At 38.0% G+C, this 16,925-nt stretch overlaps 1 protein-coding gene across 2 annotated transcripts in view; it reads right to left on the bottom strand.

Annotated features, from left to right (window-relative positions):
- Positions 1-1,049: 1,049 nt before the first annotated feature.
- Positions 1,050-16,925, bottom strand: part of LOC125230142 (glutathione hydrolase 1 proenzyme-like) — a 61,471-nt gene continuing 45,595 nt past the window's right edge. For both annotated transcript variants that reach the window (XM_048135174.1, XM_048135173.1), the window contains exon 10: positions 1,050-2,860. In XM_048135174.1, coding sequence (XP_047991131.1) covers positions 2,705-2,860 — 156 coding nt within the window. In that variant the 3' untranslated portion in view covers positions 1,050-2,704. The remainder of the gene's footprint in view (positions 2,861-16,925) is intronic.

Below are 16,925 nucleotides of genomic sequence, written 5' to 3'. Positions count from 1 at the left end.
TATTTGGCAATAATTAGACAACATGCGAACAAACTTAGCCAGCGAAGCGATCACAACTACGTCGAGGCCAAAGACCTATATAGCTTCTATAGACTATATTCTCTTTGGTCGAGGCCAACCAAAAAATATAATTTGTAAAAATTGTGTTTTGAGCCAATATTTTGATATTAAAATAAAGTTTTTTGATAGTTATTCATAGTATAATATAAAAACAAGTAAAAATATGTGTGAAAATATGTTTTTTTCCACTCCCGGGTTACGAAACAACGCCATCTAGTTTTAAAGCAAAAACTAAGCTTTTTTCAGGGGTACGCTTTTTTGTATGGGCTATATCAGTCTAGTATTAAATGGTCCTTGGTTACGGCTAAAGCGAAAAGTTCATCTCAGAAAATTCATACTAAGTATGGTGCAAGTAACTTCCTTGTCCTGTTGCGCAAAGTCTGTCCGGGGCGGACTACTGGTGGATAGTGGGTGGATACTAATAGCCGTTCAAACAAATTTGTCACTAGAAAAAGGGCGTAAAATAAATCTTTACACACTGACGCGCCTACATAAAAAAATAAAACACTACTGACTAGAAAACTGGTAACGGAAATGGTTTGACAGACTATTTTTCTTGCACATAAATAAATGAGGCACGTTCCTTTGTTGCGTGTCGTAAATCTGGCACGTTGTGAACAAAAAAGTGCGGAAGCTATAAACAAAGTATTAGTAGGTATCCAAGAAGTGCCCTGGAGGCATTTACTAGCATTTATTTTATTCGTTGTACAGGACAGGGAGTAGAGTGATTTATCTAGTTTCCGTTCATGCGTTAGTTTTCGTCCACTTGATCAAACTTGATTAAGTAGTACCTCCTTGTTGCACACGTATGTGGTCTTATTGCAATCCATCCATCCATGGATTGCAAATATTGCAATAAGTACACATGCCTATGCAACGAACATGGTAGGTTTTTAATGAGTTTTCGTCAAGTGGACGAAAAGTTCGTAACTCTGGACGAAAACTACCGCAATGAGAAATGCCTACGTTGAGAAATGAAAAGTCATATAATATATTCAGTTATTTTTATTAACAATACATATATTATTACATTATTATTTAAGCAAACAATTAATATCACATCACAGCAAGTTACATGGGTAGGTAACTAAAATTAACATCACATTACATGGTTTCCGCGTACACAAAAAAAGGTGGAACCCATACAATTCCTATCACGGACGGTAGTTTTTAAGGTAAGGTAAACTACCCTAAATGTGGCCACCGATCAATAATTCAATACTGTAAGTAGGTAGGTATACCAAGTAATTTGAAAAAATAATGCAGGATGCCTGACTGTGATTCGGTACAGTGAAAACGAGCATTAAATTACTGTCATTATTATGTAACAAAAAATGTAGGCCGCCAGAGAAAATATCTACAACATTATGCATAGAAGGTCATCAATTACATAAAGAGAGTATTAAATAATCTCCTCAAATATTGGGCCGTTACATAAGAATAAATGAATAATATCCCGCATAATAATTTGTACTATAAATGTAAGTGTACAGTAGATACATAAAACAACAGCAAATAAGTAAATAAAATAAATAAATATTGGGGGACACCTTACACAGATCAACCTAGCCCCAAATTAAGCAAAGCTTGTACTGTACCTACTATGTGTGCTAGGTGACGATAAACTTACTTATATAGATAAATATATACTTATATACATCAAAAACATCCATGACGCAGGAACAAATATCTGTGTTCATCGCTAGACCAGACCGGTCGTAATATTGTTAATACAATATACAACAGAATGAGGCAATGAGCATATAAGTTACATAACTTACTATACAAAAACGTTATAATTTAAACGAATATATTTTGCATCGCTGCACGACTTACATTGAATTGCTATTACCTTCTATGTCTTACATATGAAATGATGTTTACCAACTATAATACAATACGGTATTAGGTTTTATTTACAAAATACTATCATTTAAATTTTTAACAATGTGGTAATTACGTCAGTGGTTTCATATAATATATACAAATTTATAAAGATTATACCTTTTATTGTGCTAATTTCTGTATTTTTACACGTAATCCACCTAAATGCTTAGATAGCCAGGCCACCTAAACCAACAGCAACTTTGGGTTTTTTTATGACGATTTGTAATATCATGTAAGTATAGGTAATTAAGTTAATAATTGTATTATTAAATAAGGTAACATGAATTATGCTATGTACATGGGGAAGATGCAGAAAGCTTAATCCTTCTGCGTGTAAAAAATCAACTCTCAACGATTTTTCTTCTGCCCAAAGCTTTAGGAAAGAACATCTCTTTCAGGCCAAGCAAAAATGATTACATATCCGGCTTGTTCAACATTTCTGAACCGATTACCATTTAATAACTAGATAGGGCAATAGTGTTTTTATCTATTCATTAGTTTTCGTCCTCTCGATGTAGTAGGTAGCAATCAATATCTTTACATCAATAGATTTACTTAATCTGTTATTTTCTAAAGCAGCACATTGCAGCACATTTTATATAAAATATTGTCAAGTGGACGAAAACTAGAGCTGGACGAACACTAGCACAATGATTATTGTGTTGATTTAAATCTTATAGTTTCTTTCCTAAATGTTGGAACTAACGTGCGAGGTCTACAGCTCACAGAGCGGCAATATAAACAAATGAAGAATGTATTAGAAACCGTCGATGCTGCCACCTCTCCGCCTGTCCGTGTTGGGCACGAAGTAGCCTTCGCTGTCCCGCTGGGCTCCCACCATGGCGGCGAAACCGGCCGTCCGGTCGAGCTCGGTCGTCGAGTGGTTCTTCGCTCGGAGCGCTTTGATTATGTCCTGTAAAAAAAATACGACAGTCAGTACAGAAATAATATTATTTTTTTAGATTACACGCAGTGCTACTTTAATCGTAATGTACCTAATATGTTGTGTCATACTTGTAATTTACTTTCTTTGTTGTTTACGGAAGTAAATACTTGATATAGCCTGACAAGTTTTTATTTGACCCTCGCCACGTTGCGGATTTTCAGCAGAACTAATTTCTTTTACTGGCAAGGATTACTATTTGACACCCGTCATCGAAAGCCATCGAATGTCAGTGATATAAACAAGAAGAAAAGATTTTAAATTTCCTAACGGTTTCATCGCAAATATGCCCAAAATAATATTGAAAAAGTGAAAATAATTATACTTAATGTGAAAAATGAATTACAACAAAAAAGGATGAAGGATTTCACAGCATTTCGATGATAATGTTCCGAAATCGGTTGTTGACATGTCCGGTACTGACGGTTTATAGTGCGGTTCTCCTGTATTGATTAGTTGGTTTCGATTAAGCTTAATATATTTTTTGTTCTTATTTAAGGTGTCTGTAGCTCTGCCGTGAAAAATATTTATAGAAATAAGGAGGCTGTTCCATCATTGCTACCAGTACAAAAACAAGGTCTCATGCAAAAAGAAAATAAACATTGACGACTTCGATGCAGGCACAAGATTCATGTGTGCGGATACAAGTAGCGAGTATTCAAACCTTGCTTATTACATTTTTGTTCTCTAAAACCGTTTTAGTTTTCTACAAATATTAACGCGAGACCAGTACACACTGTCCCCATTATATATGACGTCCGCACTTTATTGCCATATGAAAACGTTTTGTAGCGACACTTCTTCAGGGTCAAATAAAATCTTGCCAGGCTTTACTTAAATAGGGATGACGACTACATAATAAAATTGGCATTCTGTTGTCCGTCAGTTAGATCGTCCAAAAATACTGGACATATGTTTTTCGCTTTTTCTAATTAATGAAGAAATACAAAGATATAGAGCATCAAAGTTCGGGAGTGGGGGCTTGTGACGTAACTTCTAAGTAAAAATTGGACCACTACACGAAACTTCAACGCACTATACCGTCGTCATTTTTCGTTTACGAGAATAACCTAACCACAAAATTAAAATTTTGAAAAAAAATCCCCGACCGCGACATAGTAGACCGATTTTCATGAAACATGGCTAATAACACTCCCGACTAAGCTTTCAGACAAAAAAAAACTAAACCTAAATCGGTTCATCCGTTCGGGAGCTACGATGCCACAGACAGACACACAGACAGACAGACAAACAGACAAACACGTCAAACTTATAACACCCCGTCGTTTTTGCGTCGGGGGTTAAAAAAAGAAAAAATACGTGTCTAACTGACGGACTAATTAGTTTTTTTTAGTCGTCTCGCCTATTGTTCCAATTTTTTGCGCAATTATCCTCGGTGAAAAGGTGTCATAACATGAACATTTTATCACGTATTGTTACTGAACAATTACTATGCTATATTTTCCTATTCATATGTAACAATGCCTTATTGTTGGTCATCGCAACAGTCGTCACACATGCGAATATACTATTATCTACTTGCCATCGGTTAACCAGAGACGAGTTAAGCAAAGACCGCTATTTTATTTGTCAGTGTGGAGAGTTGAAGACGGTTTAAGAATTTCACCATCCCCTTACTTACCTCCTGCGAGTCTCAGAGAATCCGACAGTGCTATATTGGAAAAGTCCTGAGAGGACGCTACTGACAAGCAATGCTTTAATTGTCAAATGTGGTTTTCTATCTCAGAAATCTCTGTCACATGATGTGCATAATTATTGCCACAGTATTATTTACAACTATACGAAATTCTTAGTGCCTTAGTGCGTTTTTACATTATCCGATCCGATATCGGATGTCGGAAGGATTTCAATGGAAACAATCCAAGATGGCGCCTGAAATGTATGGGATATCGGTCTTTTTTTAAATGACGTGTGTGGCAAATCGCCTGATGGTAAAGCAGTCACCGAAGCCTATATATGGACGCCGCCAGGGGTGTGCATTGTCGACCCTTTAAAACATGTACCTACACGACTTTTTTTAAGAACTTTCTGCTGTATTCCCGAGGCAGGTAATGTCTATTTTCTGATTCTGTTTTCTATATTAGACATTTATCACTTCATTCACGAAGACGCTCGACCTGACTCGTAATGTTATGTCATTAAAAGTTGAATTTGACAAATCAGCGCGTCTTCGTGGATGACACGAACTACATTATGTAGATGGCCGTCATTGTTAGAGCAATAGCAAGGGACGCGTGAATCATCAGGTGAACCGCGTCTGTTTAAAAGGTCCCGACCTAGGCCTACTTAAAAAAAGAATTAATGTCATGACGTCCAACCTTGATCGTTGACATAGATAGAGTCGATTGCAAATCTTAGGTAATACAGCTGCGTTTGTTTTAAATGAAAGACAAGACAAGACAAGAGACGCCGTACCCAGCCAGGACATGCCTGCTCCGGACTAGCCGGCGTACCAGGGGGCGTAGTTTTGTGGGGAGTGACACGCTCAGGGATAGGGGGAGGATAGTCAATCAGCCGGCTATGCAGCCTTGAGCCAATATTGGAAGGTAGGAGGGGTAGGTTAAGTCATTAAAGGAGAGCGTTAGTAAATTAATATGTCTGTTCCTCGTTTTAGTTTCGATTAGCTAACTAACTTGTTTCGTGTTAGCTGTATGCAATATAATCTTAGAATTCTGGCTGCTCGTCGATTCGATGGTATACTTCTTCTTCTGATTCGCTGTCGGTCTCTTCTAGTGTATAAATTTCTCTTGCTGCTTTTACGAATTGGCTTTTGTCCTCTGCCATGTTGAGCCATTCGGAAGGATGTCTGGGGTAATATTCCATGTCTTGCATCAGTGAATTTTCCCACGTGTAGATAGGTCTGCCCATTTTAAGTTTATTGGCTCTGTATCTATAGGCGGCCTCTAAGAGGTGGGGTTTAGGGCGTCTTAGGATGTGTCCTAGGTAGCACATTCGGAGGCATTTTATCCTCTTTGTGATTGTTTTACCGTTGAGGATATCTCGAATCTTAGCTGGTTTCGGTGCTGTTCCTGACTTGTTTATCATGTCTCTTAATATTATTCGCTCATAGCGTCTGAGTTTGGATCTATTGGCTTTAGTAAGGGCTGCACACTCAAGTGTGCTCAAGCCCGTATGTGATGGTAGGTTCGATGACCATTTTATATAGTAGAAGTGTGATCTGCCATTGCATTCTAGATTCTTTGACGAATTTAGTAAGAATTTTAGCGTTTCGTAGAGCCTGTTTGCAACGTGTGTGAACTGTGTTATTTCTAGATAGCGTAGACGTGATGTATGTTCCTAGGTATCTAATTTCGTTCACTGGGGAGATTAGTGAGCTACCGAGGGTGACGAAGGTTCCCTGGTTTTGGTTTGTATTTACTGGGTCTCTCACTAGTAATTTAGTTTTAGTCTCATTCACTCTGAGGCCTACCGTTTCGAATAAGGATTTGGCTTTATCGTAAATGGTATGAAGCTGTTGCTGGCAATTAGAAATAATGATTACGTCGTCCGCAAATGCCAAAATGATAGGTAATTGTATTTCTTGGTCCTGGTTGAGCTTCACAAAGGGAAGCTCTTCTTCAAGGGTTATGAATACGTCATCCATTAGTATCGTAAATAACCTGGGAGAAAGAGGGCACCCCTGTTTGACGCCTTTGCCTTTTTTAATCCACCTTGTTTGTTGCCCGAACCATTTTATACAGGTTAATTCGTTCATGGCCGCTTTGACTATTCTGTTGGTCATAGCTCTGTTTGTTCTACTCAATAGTATGTCCCTGAGGGCGTTTAGGTCCACGGTGACGAAGGCTTTTTCCAGGTCGATTGATAGAACGTACGTTTTGTTGCCTGCTTTCCACTCTTCGTCCAAAACTCTCCGTAGGGTGAACATGTGGTCGTCTGTGGATCTGTTTTTCAGGAATGCTGCCTGGTAATTACCAAGTTCCTTGGTTGATTCTTCTAACTTTGCTAAAAGAAAGTTGGCGTATATTCTGTAGCCGGTAGTACAGATAGAGATGCGTCGGTAGTCGTCAATCGTTCTCGGATTAGATTTTTTGGGAGGGGTACTTGGACTGACTGTGTCCAGGTGGCCGGCAAAACGTTTTTTGTCCAAGCCGTTTTTATATGTCCTAGAATCTCGGATTTTAGCTCCCAGGTGTTTGCTTTGTATAATTCCGTGACCACTTGATCGATGCCGGGGAGGTACCGTTTCTCATTTGGCTGATGATCTTATCAATGTCCTCCATTGTGGGGTCCTCTCCTAGTTCTGATGGGTCCTCCTCGATGAGTCCGTCAATGAAAGGCCCCTCCATGTTGTCTAGTTCGTTTTCCCATTTTGACATTGGGATAAAAGTGTTTTTGATTTGCCGTCTTTCTTTTTGTTTATGTCTTCTGTAGAAGTCGTAAGTGATCTTCATTCTCATCGATGGGTGTGTTTTGGCTAGCCCCCTGAAGAACGCTCTGCATTCTTTTTCGTCGTCTGCTGCTTCGATCGTTTCTAAGCGACGCCTGCACTCTCTGAGATTGTTTCTAACTGATGGGTCCTGTGGGTGTTGTTTACTTTGAAATTTTGCCTTTTGTAGATTTGTTAGTGCCTCTTTGCGTTCTGTGGAGTAGTTAGGTTGATATTTTAGGGTCTTATTAGCGGCAGTTTTCATGATGTTCATGATGTTGTCCCACGGTAGTGGCATTGTTCTCTCCGCTCTGCTTTTCTCAGTTAGATCCATAAGGCAACCTTGGTATTCTTTAACTGTTGAGCTGTTTTGGAGCAGTTCGTAATTAAGGGTCCTGTAGTTGAATTCGTCGGTTATCGTCTCGTTGGTTGTCTGATAAGAAACTTTCTTACGGGTTAAACCGTGTCTTTGTTTCAGATTACCCCATATCATTTTGTGATCAGATAAGTGTGTGTACTCCCCTTTGATAAAGTTAAATATGGGTCGACTTCTTGCGTCTGTCATTATATGGTCGATTTGAGACCTTTTCTCTCCTGACCTCCAAGTCAGTTTACAGCTTGTCCGTCCAAAAGAAGTTTCTAATCGGAATTTCTCCCTGCGAATCAGGTCTAATAAGATTTCCCCGTTGTCGTTAGTCTTTTCATGAAAGAGGTTCCTGCCTATTAGTTTTTGATCCCGAAGTGCAGTTGTGTCTTTGAGGCCAATGTGAGCGTTCAAGTCTCCTAGGATGATAGGTGTTGCATTCTTTGGTTTCTTATCTAACAGTTGTAGAAGGCGTGTTAGGTCATTGGCGGCGGCAGACGCTGCATTAGACCAGTGGGTTGTGATAGTAAATAGTGTGTGTCCGTTAGATGTGTCTATTGAGGCCACCATGTTGTTTGTGTTTTCTTTTGACCAGTTTAGCTTAAGCCCGGTGTTTTTTCTGATTAGTATGGCTACGCCTCTTCTGTTGTTGTTTCCGCTAAGATTCCACGTGTAGTGTTTTGAGTCGAGTGTGCCAGATTTGAGATGTGTTTCTTGTAAGCATGCGATGTGGATTGACTTTTCTTCCAGTAGTGAGTCAATGTCACGTTTTTAGGGTTTTTAATTTGTGTCGCCGCGCCTCTTACGTTCCAAGTGGCCACGTTTATGTTTTCTACATCACGTTTATGGGTGGCAGGCCGCGGTTTGGTGCGGGTAATTCTGTAGCCGGTCTTATCGGGTATATCTTCTGGGGTCCCAGTTCCAGCCGTAAGACTGAGATCGTTATGTGGTATGTTTCTCGTTAATACTCCTAGATGGCTTTCAAAACAGTCGTAGTGATTGCCACTAAAAATAAGGCCTATATTACCGACCGCGTCATGTGGTATGGTGGGAGAAAAGCATGCTGTTTCTTGTGGAGGGGATCCCTGGAATATTTTTACATTTATGCTATAATAATCAGCCGCTGCAATTAGTATATCGGTGCCACCCCATGTACCATCTACGTATTGTGATTTTATGTAATTGTCGATTTCTGCGTTTTGCGCAAAGGTGTCCAGGTTGCTCATGATTGCCATATGTATTTTAGGGTCGTTTCTAATTTCTTCCACATATCGCGCGAGATCTCGTCGGATTGCCTGGTAGTCAAATGTTAGGTCATATAGGTCGTTTATTTGGTGGGCTAGTGCGCGGTATAGGCAATTCCCGTCGCCTTGTATCTTTATGATTTTGTTATCCATGTTGGGGCTTGTATTTGATGTTGCAGTTGGCGTTGCTAGAGTATGCTGTGGGGAGGACTTATGTGTCTAATTTATGTTTAGGGTTAATTTCTTACTAATGTGTCATGCAGTTCGTGCAACTTAGTGTGATGTCCTTATATGTTATATTAGGGCTAAGTAATGTTTGGTTGAATTATTATTACTAACCATTAACTAATGAACAATTTAATTACTGATTATGTTGACCTAAACAACATTAAAACTAGAGTTCAACTTGCAAATAAAAGTGAGCTTGTACCAAACTACGTATCTAATTACATAGAACTTGGGTTATGCTAATTAACTTATATAGTAAAGAATATAATTAAGTAAGTGTATAATATTTGCTGTGTGCTTATAGAATTAAGTAATGTTTATTAGGTATGCAGTACTTGCGCTTTCTGGGATTATACTGTTTTACAGGGTATGGTGTGATTTAGGTTATTTTTCAGTAGTGTGCAATGGCTTTCGGGCCTTGTGGTGCCTAATTAATATTTATTTCTGTTTACTAACATTAGTTTCTAACTGTGTGACTGCACCACGATTGAGTAGCCCGTTGCGTTTTTTATGTATACTACTTACTTATGAATGGGTAGTACATACAGATACAATTTTTTATAACTGTGATATAGCTAACGTTCGAAATGTATTTGTATAGTTATCCTTCTTCTTTGACTCGTAGTTTCCTGTTCGTGGTGTAAAGTTGTCCAAGGATCCCGATTTTTTGGTGGGAATAATTACGGTCTAGCGAGTGCCCCGGGGTAAAGACAATACGGCTCAATGCGAGTCAGATAAACAACCCTGCATGAATAGAGTTTTACGTAATTTATCGTTTATGACCGTGTTCGACAGCAAAGTGATGACTGGGGCTGGACGCCATATGTGTGCGTTTCTACTAAGGAGTTGTCATCGTTTTTTTTTTTTGGGGGAAATTTATCCTTTTCTTTAATGGGAAGTTATTAGTTTGTTTTATGAGTTGGGTGCGCAATGTGTTTGTTATTATGTTGTATAAGTTATCCAAATTGTTCCCAAGAAAGGTCCGGGTTTTTTGTGCTTTGAATCTTGCTGTTTAGTATTTCCGAATGTCTGTGTCCGCGGGTGCTGCTATTATGACTTAATATGAAGCTTGTACTTGTATGCTTAATGTGCCTTCCAGTAGGCCTAGCACATGATGGCCGCGGGAGTATGTCGCCGCGAGATAGATCACACGTCTTCTTCTAACTGTATTAATGACATAAGGACGGGTAGTCTATCTCGCGGCGACATACTCTCGCGGCAATCATGTGCTAGGCCTACAGGCTGCGATATCTCGTCTCGGAAGAGTCCTTCGTTAGAAGGGTACAAGAGGTATGGTACCTAATTGATATTTGGCGCAAGGTAATGTGGTGTGTAGGCCTAGGCAATATTAAGGCTAACGTAGTAATTAGTAATTACTACACAAGTATACCTAAGAAAACATTCTTACTCGGAATTAAATGAAATAAAGATTAAACTATACAAATTTTATACCTACGAGATTTATTTATACCACTTGAATAACAAATTACAGAACTACGGTGGTATTAATGCTATAGATTACCTAAAAATAATTATGAAATAAATTATGCTAACTATACCTAATAGAAATTAATGTTGTAAATTTGGAAACGTAATGTGCAAATTATTATTGGCATATAATTAACCGGGCAACTAAAATATTAAACGGGAAGTTAAGTCTTGCATACAATAATATAATTTGGCTGTGTTTTAATATTGTGGCGACAAAAAAAATATATGAGCCTCAAATATTAAGCATCATTATTATTGAAAAAACGGCAGCAAATTTCAAGCGACAAAAATATTGCCGAGGAACATTAAACAATACTTTGGCGACTAAAATAATAATTGGCATCTAGTATTGTAAAGCGTAAGATTTTTAATATTTGTAGTCATATAGATGTTAGCACCTAAATAATTATACTTAGCTCATCGTTTAAAGTAGTATTTAAATTGCGGAGGCAACTAAAAAAATTACTGGGAAGTAGGTTTTTTTAAAAAAACATATAAAATCGTTTCTTTATGGAAACGATGGTTCCATCGGAAAATCAGCGCTGGAAGTCACCAGTAACGCGCTGAGATGAGGCCATTTCGTGGCACTTCATTCCTTTCCGTCTTGTTGTTATTATGTGTATTTTGTCTTGCCTGTGTTCACGAATAAATGTTTATTCTATTCTACTTATTCTATTCAAACATCGTATTTGCGACCCGTAAACCACGAGTAGTATTTAAATATCTCTATAAGGGAACGCGTACCAAATCATTTTATAATAAATACACAGCAAAAAGGAGTGTATAAGCTTCTAATGGGTCGGTAACGCGCATATGATACCCCTTGAGTAGCAGGCGTCCATAGGTTACGGTGACCACTTTCCATCAGGCCGATCGTATGCTTGTTTACCACCGACATGGCATTTAAAAAAAAGTACCGTGTTAATCGTATAGTATAATATTAGAGGTATAGGAGCTGAATTATTTTCTGCTAGCAGAAAAGTGGGTTAGTGTTAGGTTATTTTTTTAGTAGAATATAAGTCCTACCAAATTTGCTATGGCATAATTCTTAGGTACTTTGTATGAACAAAACAACGATAGCAAAAAGGAAATGAAATACAGTCCCAGAGGCACCGTTAGGTACGACGACGAGCGAAGCGAGGAGGAGTGTTAGGTATCTTGCATCCCTAACACACAAGACTCGCTATCAAAACAGAAATAGGAAGAAGATGGACAACTTTTTACTGCCTAAATATTATGCAAACAAAAATCTACGGAAGTACTCTTAATTTAGAAGATTATTTTGCTCATTAATATTATGCCAGCATAAGATTGGATATTATAAAATCTGCGGAACGATTTATGCCAAGGCATATTCTGAGTAAAGTTTTCCTGCCAAAAAAATGAATCTTTCAGAGTGACGTTAAGACTACGTAAGACCGGCCTTAGATTCGATAGAGTAAACGTCATGAAAAGTTAAATTCATTATATATATAGAGACGAAGTTGCCAGCACTCCCAAACACCTAATTTCATACCCATAAGTACAATATTTTGTCGACCATTATATTTTATAAGAATCCTTTTTTAGGGTTCCGTAGTCAACTAGGAACCCTTATAGTTTCGCCATGTCTGTCTGTCCGTCCGTCCGTCCGTCCGTCCGCGGATAATCTCAGTAACCGTTAGCACTAGAAAGCTGAAATTTGGTACTAATATGTAAATCAATCACGCCAACAAAGTGCAAAAATAAAAAATGGAAAAAAATGTTTTATTAGGGTACCCCCCCTACATGTAAAGTGGGGGCTGATATTTTTTTTCATTCCAACCCCAACGTGTGATATATTTTTGGATAGGTATTTAAAAATGAATAAGGGTTTACTAAGATCGTTTTTTGATAATATTAATATTTTCGGAAATAATCGCTTCTAAAGGAAAAAAAGTGCGTCCCCCCCCTCTAACTTTTGAACCATATGTTTAAAAAATATGAAAAAAATCACAAAAGTAGAACTTTATAAGGACTTTCTAGGAAAATTGTTTTGAACTTGATAGGTTCAGTAGTTTTTGAGAAAAATACGGAAAACTACGGAACCCTACACTGAGCGTGGCCCGACACGCTCTTGGCCGGTTTTTTAATTAAAATGACAGCTCAGGTGATGAGTGCCGATGTATAAATTTTAAATGTACTTTTTATGTTAATTTGCTATATAAATATTTTAAAAGAACTGTATATTTTATATTAATAGATAGCCGTTTTCCTATTAAACTGTCTCTCTTAAATTGTTTCCAATATAATAATTCAGTTGCCAAATAAATAGTTGGTACTCGCGTCTGAATAAACCGTAGCCGTAATGACATTAAAATGCTACCTCATATTGAAATAATTTGAGGCCCCATTTTAGTCGCCAAACTATTATATTTGATACCCATTTCTATGGTTATTTAGTCGCCCGGTTAAATACGTGCCATTGTTATTTTATGAATAGATGAATAATATTGGAAAATGAAATGTTTCATAAGGGTGTTATTAGCTGAAGTATATTATAGGTATGGACACTGGACAGGTATACGATGCCTTTGAGGTTTGTCCATTAAGTAGTATGGTCGCGTTACGGGTGTACAAATAAGTTAGGTACTTAATATCTGGGCAACCGAGCTTCGCTCGGTTCTGTTTCGTATCCTTGACATGTGTCGCCAACTCGCCATCTAGTTCAATAAAACCGGCCAAGAGCGTGTCGGGCCACGCTCAGTGTAGGGTTCCGTAGTTTTCCGTATTTTTCTCAAAAACTACTGAACCTATCAAGTTCAAATCAATTTTCCTAGAAAGTCTTTATAGAGTTCTACTTTTGTGATTTTTTTCATATTTTTTAAACATATGGTTCAAAAGTTAGAGGGGGGGACGCACTTTTTTTTCCTTTAGGAGCAATTATTTCCGAAAATATTAGTATTATCAAAAAACGATCTTAGTAAACCCTTATTCATTTTTAAATACCTATCCAACAATATATCACACGTTGGGGTTGAAATGAAAAAAAATATCAGCCCCCACTTTACATGTAGGGGGGGTACCCTAATAAAACCTTTTTTTCCATTTTTTATTTTTGCACTTTGTTGGCGTGATTGATATACATATTGGTACCAAATCTCAGCTTTCCAGTGCTTACGGTTACTGAGATTATCCGCGGACGGACGGACGGACGGACAGACAGACATGGCGAAACTATAAGGGTTCCTAGTTGACTACGGAACCCTAAAAATGAATAGTACCTACATCGAGCGAAAGAATTCTCAGCATTAACAACACAACTACTCCACACGAGATGGCGCGCATTTCGCCACAAAAACTCAAATAGTGTATTTTCTATTCGTTTTAGCCTTGACCTGTGTCGCCATCTAGTGTTTGCAATAAATAGTACTTACATCGACCGAAAGAATTCTGTCTTAACAGTACAACTACTGCACACGAGATGGCGCGCGAAGAAAAACGCATGAAAACTCGAAAATTCGCGTTTTCCGGGACCTAAGGATAAGTTAGACCGATTTTTCACCCCCAAAAACCCCCACATAACAAATTTCTGCGAAATCGTTAGAGCGGTTTCCGAGATCGTCAGTGTAAATAAATATATATATAAATAAATAAATAAATAAATATACAAGAATTGCTCGTTTAAAAGTATAAGATATGTTAGGTACTTAGGAACAGTATGTATACTCCGGGTGAACTAGGCATGTATAATAGTTGTAGTCGGCTGGTTGTGGTGTATCACCCCCGCTATGTCTCTGTACCGGTTCGTGTGTGATATGTACGTTGTGACTCGTGGACCTAGTGGACTGAGTATACTGCAGTACTGGTGTTAGTGCTAAGGTCTAGCAGAGATGGAACGAGCTCACCAGTTTGGTCATGGAGGTGTAGTTGGCAGCAGCTGCTGTTCCTCGGCGTTGGATCGTAGGCGCCGGGCGCGGGAAAGTTGGCCCGGTCTGGGAGAGCGAGAGTCACACACTAGGCTAGTTCGCTGCTAGATCTGGTGTCCCTATAAGTTATTGATTTAACACTGTCCCTAGGATTGAGCCACAGACACTGTAGGAATGTAAACACACTGCACACTCGTAACGCGGGAAGAGGTTCGTGATTCGTGTTTTGTATTGTTGTATTTTATCAAGGTGTGCAATAAAGAGTATTGTATTGTATTGTATTGTATTGATTCTAAATAGATCTAACACTGTCTCTATAAATGAGGTAAATCTAAATGATTATGTAAATAACACACAATACACTCGTAACGTGAAACCTATAAGCAACTATTTGTGCAATTTGGACGCGTAAGGAACTTGGCGTACACAGATAGAAAAGATATTTTAATTTAAGACGGAAAACTCTCTCAAACACTGTTATTTAAAAGGAATAATATAATTCTTCATCTAATAACATGGTCTTAACCTAAAGGGATATTCCTTTTTCAAAGAAGAATCAAAATTGTTCAGTCGTAACTTTATATACATTTGGTACAAATAGGACAGATTTGAATCAAAGAAGTACAGTAGAACCCGGTTAAAACGATCACGTTTAATACGATTTCCCGCATTATACGCCATTTTACGCCGGTCCCTACAATTTGAGACTTGTTTTCAGACATTTTTTCACGGTTAATACGACTCGCGTTCCCGCTTAATACACCATCTAAAACCACTCACCTTGCATTACATTACAACTTTATTTATGCGGGTGACAATAATCGGAACTAATTGTACTGTACTAATTACGCGATTCTGGCGACACCGCCACCCGTAAAGATTAATTTGTAATTTGTCGTCCTAACTCAGCGGTTAGTGCGATAGTTCGTACCTACCTACATACACTTCGCTCATTATCACTGCTGCGGTGTTGAGTGTCGGTGTTGAGTCTCTGAATTCTTTGTCCCGTCTTTGGTTCGGTGATGTCAAAAATAAGAAGAAATAAATTAATGCTCCAAGAAAAAGTAACCATATTAAAAGTTTACGATGAAAAATCACATTTTTTTCTCGTTTAATACGATTTCCCGCATAATACGCTTTTTTGGCTGGGTCCCATCAGAATCGTTTTAAGCGGGTTCTACTGTATTTATTTGCAACAAAATATTACACCGTTTTAGTATGAATATGCTAGTTCTTAAAAAACGTCTTTGGTTCAAGCAAAGAGAATATAGTCTTCTAGAGCGCTACGGTCTAAGTCAATTGTGTAACGGACTACGTGAATTGCTTGGCTGTCGCTAGATGACTCTAGCAGTTCTTTTTCATGGAGTTACGTCCTTTTGCCTCAAATCATTTTGTGTTTCTGCTGCTTTGACAGTTTCGGAATTCTCAAGCATTCATTAAGTTGCGATAGCTTTATAGCCAACTAATTATTGTTAAAATGTCACATCAGATGGCGCTGGACTTGGGTTGTCGACAGATTTCATAGATTAAATAAGTTTTGTTCAATTTGACACAGTGACAATAATTGTCATTCTGGTTTTCAACTTGACATAAATTGTAAAAATGCCGTGTACATGTGCATACGTGAACTGCAAAAATCTATCCGGAGAAATTTTAGTGTTCCGATTCCCGGTTAACGAAGAAGATAGGTTGGCGTTATGGGTGGAAAATTCAGGTACCTACAGCTTCATAAAAAAAAAGATTAAGTTGGTAAGCAAATACTTAAATGGTTGAGCATGAAACCCGAAGCACTTCCTGTCTCGAGTCATTAGACGTGATACATTAGGGGCAGGTACCGGTGTTATTTTTAACATTTTATCAAGCGAGCGAGTGCTGAAGAACCATGTTTTTAAATTTGAATGACACGGCTAGGACGCCCAGCATTTCGATGTTTTAAGTTGAACTATAATATTAAATTAACATCTGAGGAAAGTTATATCCAGCAATAAGTTACGTTTCTTCTAATTCAAATAATTATAGTACACTTAATTCTGGAAATTTCATAATTTCAAACGGGTACAATGTTTAGTTTCAGTGTTTGTGTAGGTACACAAATGATTACGTGAATATCTAATAAGAAACTATTCCATAATTCAATAACTCAGTTTTTAGGGTTCCGTACCTCATAAAGGAAAAACGGAACCCTTATAGGATCACTCGTGCGTCTGTCTGTCCGTCTGTAACAGCTAATTTTCTCCAAAACTACTCAACCGATCAACTTGAAATTTTGGCACAGGTATGTTAACCTGTGAGCCAAAGATGGACATGTAATTTAAAAGTGAAAATTAAAAACTGAAGTTTTTTGAAGTATACGTACCTATTGTGTTACATATCAAATGAAAGAGCGTGAGCGAGATACTAAGTTTCAAAAATA

Source organism: Leguminivora glycinivorella, chromosome 10 (assembly GCF_023078275.1).
Source record: "Leguminivora glycinivorella isolate SPB_JAAS2020 chromosome 10, LegGlyc_1.1, whole genome shotgun sequence".
Classification (NCBI taxonomy): Eukaryota; Metazoa; Arthropoda; class Insecta; order Lepidoptera; family Tortricidae; genus Leguminivora; species Leguminivora glycinivorella.
Note: the sequence above shows the minus strand (reverse complement) of the source record. Positions and strands in the feature narration are given on the sequence as shown.